The 14,708-nt window shown below is 39.3% G+C and overlaps 1 protein-coding gene across 1 annotated transcript in view; it reads left to right on the forward strand.

The window, feature by feature from the left end:
• LOC101672847 (probable maltase-glucoamylase 2) overlaps positions 1 to 14,708 on the forward strand; it is a 93,628-nt gene that overhangs the window by 52,135 nt on the left and 26,785 nt on the right. Inside the window, exons 27-37 of the mRNA XM_045063084.1 lie at positions 1,526 to 1,680; positions 2,703 to 2,871; positions 4,335 to 4,431; positions 4,864 to 4,976; positions 5,434 to 5,559; positions 7,041 to 7,169; positions 8,420 to 8,527; positions 10,044 to 10,106; positions 10,923 to 11,057; positions 12,632 to 12,716; positions 13,721 to 13,859. Of these exons, the coding sequence (XP_044919019.1) occupies positions 1,526 to 1,680; positions 2,703 to 2,871; positions 4,335 to 4,431; positions 4,864 to 4,976; positions 5,434 to 5,559; positions 7,041 to 7,169; positions 8,420 to 8,527; positions 10,044 to 10,106; positions 10,923 to 11,057; positions 12,632 to 12,716; positions 13,721 to 13,859 (1,319 nt within the window). The remainder of the gene's footprint in view (positions 1 to 1,525; positions 1,681 to 2,702; positions 2,872 to 4,334; positions 4,432 to 4,863; positions 4,977 to 5,433; positions 5,560 to 7,040; positions 7,170 to 8,419; positions 8,528 to 10,043; positions 10,107 to 10,922; positions 11,058 to 12,631; positions 12,717 to 13,720; positions 13,860 to 14,708) is intronic.

Here is a 14,708-nt window from a genome sequence, read left to right on the forward strand (position 1 = left end):
AGTCTGCATCCCTAACATGTTTCCACATGATTCTGATGCTGAGGTGGGTCAAGGGGCCACACTTTGAGACCCACAGCTCTGCTCTGAGGGAAGTACAATGTGAACCACATATATTTCCTAATAGCCACACTCCTAAGGATGTATTTGAAAAAAAATCAAATGTAATTCATTTTAATAAGATTTTATTTAACCAACATGCTGAAATATTATCTTACCATGTAATCCAAATACAGTTATTGAGCTATTTTAGAATCTATTTTTTAAAAAGATTTTATTTATTTATTTGATAGAGAGGGAACACAAGCAGGAGAGGGTGAAGCAGACTTCCTGTGGAGCAGGGAGGCGAATTCGGGGCTTGATCTCAGGACCGTAGGATCATGACCTGAGCCGATGGCAGACATTTAACAACTGAGCCACCTAGGCGCCCCTAGAATCTTTTAATCATACTAACTCTTCAAAATTTGGTGTATAGTTTACACTTATAACAAGTCTCAATTCAGATTAGCACCTTTCGAGCATTTAACGGCCATAAGTGTCTGGTGGGTCCACTGCTGGGTGAGTTAGAGACAAAGACTACAGCAGGTGGAGCTGCCTCTCAAGGTCATCTTTATGTTTACAACAAGGACATTTCAGGGAATGATTTTCAAAGCCGGTGACTCCCCAACAGGGGTAAGCCGGCTCCTTCTGTTAGGGTTTGGGAGGAATATCAGAAGGGGGTTTTAACATTATAATGAAGCTGAGGTAACTGTGCCTGCACTTTCTGATTCATCTACACAGACCTCTCCTCAAATGTTTCTTTTCCTGGTCCAGAAATCCCATAGTTAGTTTCTAAAAGATAAAGTTACAATTAGGCAGAAACTTCTAGGAGTTTCCTGAGTTCAGGAGATCAGCCTTGAATTCAGGGGGGTCATGGGGTGTCACCCCGTGTCACCTTGGACAACTCAGCTCTAAGCATTGTTTTTCACAATATGTGGGATGAATCACTCTGGGGATCTTGTGAAAATAAAGATTCAGATTCAGAAAATGAAGGAGAGGGTGACCTGAGACTTTGCATTTCTGACAAGTCATCGGGGTCTGAGAAACACAATTTTAAGAAGCAGGACTATGGACCAAACTTGTCTTAAGCATCTGAAAGCACAAACAGTAAGATCTGAGTACATATAAAAACTCAGTTCTCTAATTTCTGACATACACATACATGCCCAAACATAATCTTACATTATTATGTGCCCATACATATTCATGTGCTCACAAACATACATTCTATCTGTGAAATTCTATATACTGACTTCATAAATTATTTAGAGGAAGTGCCCTCCCTGCTTATGAATAGGTGTTTCTGAGGCATTTGGGAGTTCGGGATCCATATTGGGCATTGTAGGTAGCAAATCACATCCATTTGCTTTGGGATATTTGATGCCTCCCAATGTGATTCAAACTGGCCAGAAAACATGGGAACTGAATGATATGAAGCGACAAGGTCGAAGATTATACCATAGAAAGTTTCCTTCTCTCTTCTTGTTAGATCTTTGATTCCACGAACAAAAGGTACGAGGTCCCCGTGCCTCTGAACACCCCTCCCTCTCCAGTTGGCTCCCCTGAAGACCGTCTGTATGACGTCAAGATTCAAAACAATCCTTTTGGGATCCAGATTCAAAGAAAAAGCTCTGGCACTGTGATGTAAGCACTATTTATTTGGTTCTCATTAAAGTGGTTCTGGGCCTAATTATGATAGTTCTAATTAATGCACATAAAATATTAATCTCAGAGACAATGTAAGTATGTGTATGTGTGTGTTAAACTCCAGGAGTAGATCTGTTACTCCATTTTCTCCTAGTCACTAACTCAACAAGAAAAATTAATCAAAGGCTTAAAATAAGTGTTGCTCGATTTCAGAAAAAAGAAAAATGCATGTACTACTCATTGTTCTTGTTGAGTAGAACAGAAAACTCTTTTTAGTAAGCATGACCAAGGATAGAAATCAGCTCTATGTAGCCTCATGACAAAATAACAGAAGACTCGGGAGAGAGGGAAAGTTTTCTAAGGAAAGAGAAACCGCTTCTTACAATCTTTGCTTTTATCAGCGCTGTCGACTTACAGTCTTTTCCCAATGTTAAATGTTAAAAGAGTTGTCATTTCTCATCCCTTGTCTTGCTGCTAAATGGAATGAAGTGAAGGATTTTGCCTTGGGCTGAAGTTCCCTTTCCAAGTAAAAACCCTCACCTCTGTGCGCACATGTAGACAACCTTTGTCTCTCTTTGACTGAGTGTCTAACTTTGGTCAGTTGCCTTCTTTGCTAAGAAGTCCTTTGACCAATCTAGAGAACTCATGCAAAGAGCTTCCCCCTTTTCTTTTGGGAAACGTGATTAGACCTTGCTTATTGATTCATACATGTATTCAAACCGGTTCTCCAATGATCACTGGGATAAAGAGATGAGTGAGACATAGTCGTTGCCTTCAAGGAGCCCATGGCCCAGAAAAGGAGTTCTCAGACTGGTAGACCACAGAACAAAAAGGCAAATGCAGAACATTGGCAGTGAGTCATGGCCTTTGTTATGAGCTATGTCGTTTCACAGTATTTGAGTCTGCTTCCAGCTGTGCATTCTTTAGAAGGCTTCAGAAGCCACTAGAATTCCCAAACAGGCCCCCTGCTTACTCTGCCCATGATCAGAGCAATGTGGACATATGCTTTTGTGTTACAGTTGGGATTCTCAGCTGCCTGGCTTCACCTTCAACGACATGTTCCTCTCCATTTCTACTCGCCTCCCCTCTCAGTACATCTATGGCTTTGGGGAGATGGAGCACACAGCTTTCAGAAGAAATATGAGCTGGACCACGTGGGGAATGTTTGCTCGTGATGAGCCCCCAGCAGTAAGCACAAAAGAAAAAGACTATCGATCAGTTTCTCTCCGTATAAATTTATCTTAATCCATATGTACGTGTAGAGTGCCGATTAATGAGCTTCACCCTGTGCTGACAAATTCTGTTCTCAGACAAAATAGGCCACAGGTTATGCTCCTTCTGTCTCTAACATATGTTTTTCCTGTGGACTATGGATTTTACTTCGTAAACTTTTCTTTAGTATATTCTATGTGTCAGGTACATGTCTTGTTTAAAAAATGCTGTCCGTTCTCCAGAGGTTTATAGGCTAGTGAGAGAGATGCAGAATTAATAGTAATATATATATTATATATCCCTCCTCCTCACATATTATATACATAATTAAAATATATAATGTGTATTATATATAATATATATTATATATACATATTACACATATATGTATATACATATATAATACATGTATAATATGTATTATATTTTACATGTATTATATATGTATGTATTATATATGTATATATATTATATGTATATATTATATATATTATATGTGCATTATATGTACATATATAATATATGTATAATATAATACATATTATATATGTATTATATATGTATATACATATATGTGTAACATGTATATATAATATACATATAATTGGAGCTATACATCCCCTAGATAGGAAATCTGCCCTAAAATGTACTCTTCACTTTCTCTCTTCCTTTCATGTCCTCCTTCCCTGGAAGGTTTTCTCTTATGCTGTGGAATAGGTGGACTTGCAGGTCCCCCAAACATAATCTTAATCTCAACATCTGGTATCGCTCTGTGAAAGGAAGTTAAACTGTCACAGTAAAAGGTCATGCAATTTAGTCAAAATTTTACCGCTAACACTGGTATGTATATATACATACATATATATGTGTATATATATAGTATATATTATAATACATATTATATATGTATTATATATGTATATACATTACACATACATATGATATGTATATACATATATGTGTAACATGTATATATTATATATTATATGTATATAAATATACACATATTATATATGTATATATACTATATATTATATGTATATATAATATGTATATATAATATATGTATACATATATATTATATGTACATATAATATATAGTATATATACATATATAATATGTGTATATATTATATGTATATATTATACATGTATATATGTATATATTACACATATATGTATATAATATATGTAATATGATTATATTAATATAATCTGTGCTATGAGAGAATTATGTAGTAATAAATGAGGAGGGCATGGAGGGGGAGGGCACTTGATTTTTTTGTTTGCGGTGGAAAGAAAGGTTTCATAAAGAACATGACATTGTGGTGAATCTTCAATATTGAATAGGAGCTTGCTATTTGTGTTATGATGTAGAAACAACTTTTTGGATATTTCTTTTTTTGATTACTGCCTACTGTTCCCCATGACTCTCCCAGTACAAGAAGAATTCCTATGGCGTCCACCCCTACTACATGGCACTGGAGGAAGATGGCAGCGCCCATGGGGTGCTCCTGCTAAACAGCAATGCCATGGGTAAGACAGAGGCATGTTTCCTGCACATAACCAACTTTCCTGGGATCTGGAATACCAGTAGAAATAGAGAGATTCAAGGGCAAGTCCGTCCTTCCTTCCTTCCTTCTTTCCTTTCTTCCTTCCTTCCTTCCAGATTTTTGAAGAGCTTTAGGCCAGGTGTTAGCAGTAAAATTTTGACTAAATTGCATGACCTTTCACTGTGACAGTTTAACTTTCTTTCACAGAGCGATACAAGATGTTGAGATTAAGATTATGTTTGAGGACCTGCAAATCCACCTATTCCACAGCATAAGAGAAAGCCTTCCAGGGAAGGAGGACATGAAAGGAAGAGAGAAAGTGAAGAGTACATTTTAGGGCAGATTTCCTATCTAGGGGATGGATAGCTCCAAGGACTCCTTGTCGTCTTTTTTTTTTCTTCTTTTTTTTAAACAGATGTGTCATTCCAGCCCACTCCTGCCCTGACATACCGCACCACAGGAGGGATTTTGGACTTTTATATGGTTTTGGGGCCAACCCCTGAACTCGTAACTCAACAATACACTGAGGTTAGAATTCACTCTATGCATTGATAAACAATCAAATGTTTATTGGTTATTACCATGTTCTTATCACTGAAATAGTTGATTTTTGTTTCTATGTCCCTTGGGTATTCCTACTATATTATTGCTGTCTTTCCTGAAGTTAGGTTCTAATGTTACAGGTATAAAAGCATATAGATAACCCATGTGCCTCTTAATTATTTGCTAAGCATACTAAGAATATCTAATCAGTAACAACCTGAGTTCTTAGCCTTCCCAGAGTAGAATCTCTAGAATATAGGAGATTTTTTTGTCATCCTGCATTGATGATCAGTCCATATTCATTTGACTTTCTTATTTTTCTTGAGCAAGGCCTCTTAGATCAGACAGTGCTCAGTAGAAGTGCTCAAGTTGCTTCAAGTAGAAGTCTTTTTTTCCCTTTCCTCCAAAGTCGTCCTGGACCCATTTTTCTTTTCTCTTCTAGTTGATTGGTCGGCCAGCAATGACTCCATACTGGGCCTTGGGATTCCAGCTAAGTCGCTATGGATACCAGAATGATACTGAGATCTCCCAATTGTATGAGGCAATGATGGCGGCACAGATTCCCTATGTATGAATCCCCCACTCAGCCCATGGTTTAATTAGTTATGGGAATTTGTGCCTAATTATAGATTGAAAATGTCTTCAGGGAAATTATTGATGACTACTTCAGTACAGGAAAATGTAGTTACGGAGCCAGTCTTGTGTGGAATACAGTGATTTCCAAATTTATTTCACGCCACCCTTAAATCGAGGGTTCAAAATTGAAAGTTGCCTTAATTCTTCAGTGGTTGGCAGTGTGTTTGAGCAATATTGTTACTCATTCGTTGCCTTTTGTCAAGAATGCCCTGCAGTAGACATGGCTAGTCTTAAGTCATGACTTTGGGAACTTCTAAGTGAGACTCTGTCAAAAGGATGACAATTCTTAGAGAGGATGAATATAAAGTGACAGTATGAAAGAAAGCAGCTAAAATCAAGTCTTCACTCTCTGGGAATCACACATACCCACATATGCATATCACACAACAACCACCTAGTCCCCTTCATAAGCCCTGAGAAACGTAGGCCATTGCTGCCAGCAAGCAGAAGTCCACAGAGAGCACTATGTAATCATCAGTTTTTTGTTCCTCATGCTCTTTCTCTGCTGTCAGTCCACCTCCTAAGAGTTTAGAGGACAGCTAATGACTGGAAGATGAGAATAAAGTGAAGTGTTATGATGTTGTCATCAAGATCATTTGAAACATTCACCCAGGCTTTAAGTATTTTATTTTTATGTACTACTCTACCATATATGTATTAAACATAAAGTAGAAAAAGTGGGAAGATTAACAGATGAAAAAACCCAGAGATCTACTGCACCAAGGTGATCAGTGTTTATATGTCAGTTTGTTCTTTTCCAAGCTTTGGCTTTTGCACAAGTCTCTGTTCCCCAATAAAGCTGTACTTAGAATCTTAAGGCAATATGGGTGATTATCCTCTTCAGGCCAAAAAGGAGTATCTCTTTTATTCAAGTGAGTATTAACCACATTAACCATTACTCACCAACCCTAGATGGAGTGACTTTCACATGCAGAAGCTTGGGTTGGTAATATTTAGAGAAAAGGGAAGACAAAATTCTCATCTCAAGGACCATCCAGTAGAACAGAATGATAGAAATACACATATTCTAAAAGCTATACAATAAGATAGTTCTAAATGTAATAAATCCAATGAGGTTTACTGGATGGGGGGAAATAAATATATTTCTCAGGGAAGTCCTGCTTTCTACCCTTGAATATTCAACTAGCACTTGTTTTGATAGGCTCACCAATTTGAAATTTGAAGAGTGGAAAAGAATCAAATCAAGGGAGGGAAAGGAGAGACAATTCCAAGGATGGGGACAGGTGATCTGTATGCAGGAATCAGAAAGCAATTTCAATCTTCAGTGTGTGTATTTGGGGAGGTAGATTGGACAAATTAGGAGGGGCCTGGGCTGGGGTCAGCAGAGGCATTTGTAGGCCCTGAGGGGTACTGCCACAGCATCCCCAGCACCTTGCTTGCTCCTTCCTGTAGGACGTCCAGCACGTAGACATCGATTACATGGACCGGAAGCTGGACTTCACTCTCAGCTCCAGCTTCAAAAACCTCAGCTTCTTGATTGAGCAAATGAAGAATAATGGCATGAGATTCATTCTCATTCTGGTAGGTATTTAGAAGATTAGAGCCCATTTTCTGTTTCTGTGTTCATGGCTTTAAAATAGTACCATTGAGGGAAAGTAGATGAAGAGTACACAAGACTTCCCTGTACATTTTTTGCAACTTCCTGTGAGACTATAGTAATTTTTTTTAAGTTTTAAAAAGTGAATAAACACAGGAGGGGAGAACATATGAAAAATGGCTTTCCAAAGGTGATACTTAGCAAGATTAATTTTTCATAACCATCACTGGGATGTAATTTGTTACTACAATTCCCTTGGTTAGAATCAGAACTATGGACTGAACCACTGAATATAGCAGCAACATCCAAAAGGCCTCATTGTTCTAGGCTGTGCCTCTGAGGGAATCGCTGTATCCTAGTCTCATATTTACCTTAGGGGGTTCAAAAGCCACTTCAGTTGTATCATTACTCAGCAGTGGTGAGGCTCAGGGGATTTACTTCTTCTTAATTAAACTCACAAACAACTGAGCTAAGATTCAGAACACCAATTTATGATTTTGCTCTGGAGGCTGTATTTTGATAAACACAGAAGTAGTTACCTGCAAATGGTCCTCCCTTCTAGCTTCCAAGAAATAGAACATTATTTCCTGACTTTTATTCATTCATTCGTTCATTCATTCATTCAAGTATTAATTAAATACTGGGTCTTTGAAAATCACCATTCTAAAAAGTATGTGTGTGTGTTTGTGTGTATGATATAAATTAATGAATCAGACATTGTCCTTTTTTTTACAGGATTTTATTCAATCAGAGACAGCCAATAAATCACCATTAAAGAGTGACTATATTGTACAACTGAACTAACATTACATTGCCTGTTAACTAACTGGAATTTAAATAAAAACTTCAAAAAATGAGAAAAATTAAAGATAATTTCAGATAGTGGTGATTTATATGACAGTTGTGAAATAGGATACTTTTATACAGGGTAACTGAGGCAGGTATGGGGTGGGGTAAACAGAGAAGCCACTTTGGACACAGAACAGAAGAAAGAAGCTTCATGTTCTTAGAGAGTATTGATACCATACTCTAGGAGCACAATAAGTTGACTTTCTTTGTGGGAGGTTAATGTCTTATTAACCTGGCTTATCTCCAGGAATGTTTTCCAACAGCATACTTTATTCCTCAAGAATTTTATGGACATAAAGCAAATTATCTATGGGTATTCTGTTTTTGTTTTTTTATCTTGGAGCTGTTTTCCTCATGTTTGCTGTTTTAAACCCTTTCATTGCAGGACCCAGCTATTTCTGGCAACGAGACCAAGTATGAGCCATTCACCAGAGGGGAGGAAAACAATGTGTTCATCAAATGGCCCAACAGTAATGACATTGTCTGGGGAAAGGTGAGCCTTGGGAGAAGATGCCCATAATTAATCAGCACCAGAATGTCTTGATTAAAAGAGGCTGTCAATAAATCCTGGCAAAATATATTAGGTAATTAATAAATCATGACTGAGTAGAACTCTTCCTGATACTGATTAATAAGACCAAGGTTACAGGTCTAAGTCTCTAAAGTATCAATGAGCTTTGTTTTATTGTCTGGAGATATTCTGATGCTCCAACCTTTATGTATTCCAGCTGGTCATGTAACAAACTTAAAGAATTCCTTTGGGAATGGCTCTGAAGTCTGTGTCTGTTGAAGTCTGTGTCTGACAAACTCTCAGTCTTCATCTGTTTCTTTTATAGCAACAGGATTATAGGTGCACTTCCTGACCCCAGATGACAGAAGCTCCTACACAGGATTCAGACTCTGCTCTGTAACTGTGCTACGCTTCCTGCTGTTTTAGGTGCATGCTCTGCTTACTGTGCCTTTGGATGTTGCCTTCTCTGCTTACCCAGATAATACCTGCACTTCAAGACCAACTCAAATGTACTCTCATAGAAGCATTCAGTGACCAGTTGAGCTCTGCTCATTTCTCCCATTTTCTATATTAGCATCTTCAGAGAGGATAGCATGTCACTTAGCACACACATTTATCTGTGAACTCTTAGAATACAAGGACTAGAGATGACTGTGTGACTCAGTGGGTTGAGAGTCCAACTCTTGGTTTGGCTCAGGTCATAATCTTAGGGTCCTGGGGTCAAGCTCTGCATCAGGCTCCCTGCTCAATGAGGAGTCTCTTTGAGGATCCCTTCTCCCTCTGCCTCTCTTCCTGCTCATGCTCTTTCCCTCTGTATCTCTCTCTCTTAAATAAACACATCTTTAAAAATAAGAAAACAAGGACTATTTCTTACTTAAATCTCAGTAGATGCAGATTATAATACAGTGCCTATCATATAGTATCAGTAAGCATTTGCTGAATGGATTAATTAATCAATGTATATAGTTAATGCCCTTCTAGTTAATTAATGTATATAGTTAATGCCCTTCTAGTTATAGATGAGATTGGTTGAAACTCTGGATTTTTTTTAATGCTATGTATATTTGGAGTCTCCAGTAAGTGTTAATGCTACTTAAGAATATTAAGGCTAATTTTATAGGTTGTGAATGAAATCAATCTTAGTTCTTTAGAGTCATGTTTTAAATTTGTTACTTTTGGAGAGAATTTTGTTATATGTCTATGATAGACAGCAGAATAGTCATTTGAAAGGTGATTGTTCAGAAGATATATTTAAAATAGATTTAGCTTATTTTGTTTTTTAACTTAATGATTTTGAAAGCTTATGAAATGAGTCAAAGGACCCTACTCTATTTTCTCCTAACAGAATTTCATATATTCAGATTTTACTATTTAATTAATGACAAAGAAATCCAAGAATTTTATGGAGATGCATGTCATTAGAGTCTGACACGTGAATCATCTCATGGTCCTTATGCAATGCCTTTCAGAAGTTTTAATTTTTCTTCTTTCTCTCTAGGCTTGGCCAGAACTGCCCAATGTGAATGTGGATACATCCCTTGACCATGAAACTCAGGTTAAGGTATAGTTGTGTACATATTTCTGTCCACATTGCCCTAAACATCTGGATACTTATAAGTTTTATCCCAGGACTTGGTTAAACAACTCTCTGAGCATGCTTGTCAACCGGTAATTTCTTGGTAGAATGAGATCAGACAGAACAGAAAACACAATAAGCAACTGAACTGGAAATGTGTAGCGGGAAATCAAGTGAAGTGTCTTCACATGTGTGCCTTTAATAGGTGGTATTATGTTTAAATCCAATGGTGCTTGAAAAATAATAAATTGAAATCCAGAATATTTTTACTGGAGAGGTTATGAACAGACTAGGTGTTTAATGAATTGTCCCCATATAAGAAAATATGCCAGCCAGTTCAAAAGGGTTGATGTTTTTGATCTCCATACTTGATGTCACATCAACCTGGACATCAAGCCACCCCTTCAATCTGCAGGTCACTTTTCCCTGGATTACTGGTCTCCTTTATTTGGTCAGAGTAGAAAAAATATTTACATATCTAAAGTTTGATCATTTAGACCCAGATAGTTAATTTTCCAGTTCATATGATTAAAGGTCCGGTCATTAAACAGATCTCATGTTTCAAGGGGGTTTAAGACTATCTAACGCCCTTCTAGGAGAATAAAGAATGCAGTCAGCCTTCTCTGAGCTTTGTGTTCACAGTAAACTCTGTAGAAGCAACAACAGAGCTGAGACTAGTTTCAGACCCTGAGTGGGGCAGTGCCTTGCACAGGTACCTGCTCCTCACCCCTTCCTGGTCCCCAGACTCCCCTTCCTGGACAGGTGAAGACCCATCCTGAAAGTATGTATTTACTCTTACAGCTGTACAGAGCCAACGTTGCTTTTCCAGACTTCTTTCGTAATAGTACAGCCGCATGGTGGAAGATGGAAATCAAAGAGCTCTATGAAGATTTCCAAAAGCCAGGGAAGAACTTGAAGTTTGATGGACTGTGGATTGTAAGTGCACCCTTGGTGGTTCTTTTTGGAAATGTTAGGAGTCAAACCATGGAGAGGCAATGCAGAGACAAACAGAGGAGGGAGCTAAGCCTGGGGAAATGGGAGAGAGGGATACTCTTGTATAATTGAGGTTCTGGACCCCTAGAGACACAGAGAGGATTGTGCATCTGCCCAGGAACATGCCTGCAAAAGCTGGAGCCCTTGGAGGAGATGGGCCACTACTAGAGATGCTGCCAGAGAAAGTGGGGGAGGGACAAATACCCCAGCTTCTCTTATCTTCCAACCTCCATTCACTGGCTAGTGCCTCCCATTGGCCAAACTACTCAGAAGTTAATACTAGGGGAGTCTGAGGGGCATCCTGTGATACGGGGTGGAGCAGGGGCTGGCAAGGCATGAATTCAAGAGACAATAGGTGTTCACCACGGTGCTGGTACAGACTCATTTTCAAAGGTCTGTTCAGATATTGCTTACACATGTCAGTTGGGCTTAAGAGCAGGGCTTCATGAAATATCTGTGGGACATGTGTCCAAAGGCTCTTCTACTTGTGTTTGTCTAGGGATAGGAAGCATATCAGTGTTCCAGTTTTCTTCCCCACTGTCCAGTGGCCTGAAATCCTGAGCGTTTTCTCGGCCAGCTCTCAAGGGTTTCACAGGTCTGGGCTACACTGAAAGAAGGTCATAATTCACCCAGAGATAGACCTACAAGCCCACTGGAAACCCTAGGGCTTTTCCAGCCACTATTCTCAGTGTAGGTAGACCAGAGCAGACACATGGAAAATTAGCCTGAACAAGGCAAAACAGATAATGAAGAACATGTGTAGCTCCGAGGAATAGGGAGATGATTACTCTGGGATATTTGTTCTGGGGGAGGGAAGATGTGGCTGAAAAACTCAAAAAAATAGTAAATAGGTTCCCAACACCTGCCTTTGCCCCTAGTGTTTCCTGTTAAAAGTAGTTCAATTTACAAAATCTTAACTTTTCCACTAACAAAGCAGGCAGTGAACATTGACCTCAGGAACCACCACTGCTTAAATTTAGTAATAAACTCCAAGTATGATTTCATTTCCAGATTTGGTTCTGGGTTAACCTACAACTCTTCAGGACTGCATCTACTGCAGAAAGCGAGACACTTGTCCTTGTGTTTGGTCTCTGCTGATGTCAGAATCAGTCCAAGCTATTGGACTAAGAAAGAGTAGGGGAAGAGAATAGCAACCATGGGCCTCAGATAAAAAGTGAGTAATTCATACATAGGAAAACAAAAATGGGCTTCTTGTGTGGGGAGATGTATCAAGGAATCTCCTTAGATCATGGATTCAGCATGAGCTCCATATTTTTGCTATATTTTTACTATGAAATAATCCTCACAAGTTTAAAAATGCCAGGTAAGCTAGGAGTTTCACCCTCTACGTAGATAAACATGGGTTCTTAGAGTCCATCTGGGTCAATGTCTTAGAATAAATGGAGGCAATGAAGTGATTAGCTGAGTTCTTAAATAAGATGTGTTCATCTCCGTGAAACCTGTGTCCTCCACAGCGTCTCTGACATCACAGAATCTTTCTTGTTAACTCATTGCAGGATATGAACGAGCCATCAAACTTTGTGGATGGATCTGTCAGGGGCTGCAGTGATGAAATTCTTAATAATCCACCCTATATGCCATGTATGTAAATGATTCCTTCATCAAATTACTCCCCTACTCAAAAACTCTGAAAGTTTCCCTTCTCTCGTCAGAGTGAAGCCTAATTTTGGAGAATGAAAGTACTTGTACACATGACATAAAATCCCAAATAGAATAACCTCGAACAAGTGTAAATTATGGAATAGGCATAGAAATAATGACATGATGTATTATGAAAGACCAAGCAAAGGATGATTACATTGGTAACTGTGAACTGATTGCTCACACTTTAAATAAACCACGCCCCCCGCCCTCAACACAGACTATTTTGGTTAGAGAATGAAAATCTGGGCTCTGTTCTCTCTCTGTCCGTGTCCACAGACACTTCCTGAAGGACATGCCTTAGTTGTTCTGTAGTACAAACAGAATGGAGCATCATAGGACCTTACCATCAAAGGTATCTCAGAAAGTTGAGTCCTTACAGAAACCCAGGGAAGGAAGCAACTTACCTTCTTAGAAACACCAAACCAGTAGTTTGTGGGACAGAATCTGCAATCTAAGTTTTTTGATGTTTGGGTCACAGTTAGCCTGCCCATGGCTCACTAACTCCTGCATACCTTCCTCTCCCTTCCTTCTCCTTCCTCCCCCAATATTTATGTATCAGGCAAGTGCTAATGAATCAGAAAATTTAGAGACCTTAATACAGTTGATTGAAACAAGATCTATTCCCTTGAGAATGTTACCATCTAGTGGAAGAAACAGTCATAACAACAAAGGAGTTTATTGTACAGATAAGTGGGCTCTGGTTGCATGCTATAAATATCAGAGGACAATGAAGCGTGCCTTGCCCAGCTCCACACCCTGTCTTTACCCTTCATTAGTTATAAAGATGTTGATTTTGTAGACAAAATCATTCTTGAAATTGGAACTGGTAACTGGTACCAAAGTCGTTGAGTGACATGGAGAAACAGCAAAGCTAATAATGAGCATTTCTCGTGAATGAACACAGCAAGTTGTTTGGGAAGTAACTCTGCCTTTCCACTCAGATTTGGAGTCCAGGGAAAAGGGCCTGAGCAGCAAGACCCTGTGCATGGAGAGTGAGCAGATCCTGCCAGATGGCTCGCGGGTGCGGCACTACGACGTTCACAGCCTGTACGGATGGGCCCAGACCAGACCCACCTACGAGTGAGTGTGTTCCCAGAGAGGATGGCTGGACCCCAAGAGCATGCAATCCTTTATCTTGGGGTCATGAGTTTGTCCATGTTGGGTGTAGAGATTACTCAAACAAATAAACAAACTTAAAAAAAAATAATAAAGGGAAGAAGCCTGCCTAAAATTTAGTCAAGCTCGAGGGAATGTTAAGGCTTTCTTGGTCATCTGGATTCCTGGCCTCTATGTCATCCACCCTTTGCCAAGGGGACAAGTAGGAAAAACCACACCTTCAACTTGAGGTAGTTTCTAAGACCTTTCCTTTCCTGCTGACTCAGGACCTATGGTATGGCCAGAAGCAAGTCCCTGGAACTTTCTCCTCTCATGGCCTAGTGTTGGGCATGCCCAGAGCCTTGTGCATGTGCTGTCTTTTCAGTCCTCAGGAATATGTAGAATCTTTGCAAAATTCTCCATTGTTCTTCTGCTCCAGAATTTACTCTAAGAACAGCTGAGCTTTGTCCCAACTGAACCCCAGCCTGAATACCTATGATGGTGCCAGAAAATTGTTACTGTTTTGGGAATTCCAGGCTCTGGCCACAGAGCCTTGGGAAGAGAGATCATCCAGGGAGTTGGAAGCTAGAACAAAAGTATCAGTTATGTTCAGGGGCTGGTACTTTTCACAGAGCATCCAAAGAGATCAGACCTGTGAGGCTGCTGCAGGGCTGCTGGCTGTTGGAGCCACTGAACAAGGGATGGGGTCAGCTGGGAGCAGCCCAAGTTCAAAGCCCACAGACCTCACTGTCCTGCTAAGATTGAGTCATTTTTCTTGGATAGACCATTTCCATTGCTTTCCAGAGCTGGTTAATTTCTAGAGTTCTGAAATGG

Source organism: Mustela putorius, unplaced genomic scaffold (assembly GCF_011764305.1).
Source record: "Mustela putorius furo isolate JIRA1106 unplaced genomic scaffold, ASM1176430v1.1 tig00003845_pilon_pilon_pilon, whole genome shotgun sequence".
NCBI lineage: Eukaryota > Metazoa > Chordata > Mammalia > Carnivora > Mustelidae > Mustela > Mustela putorius.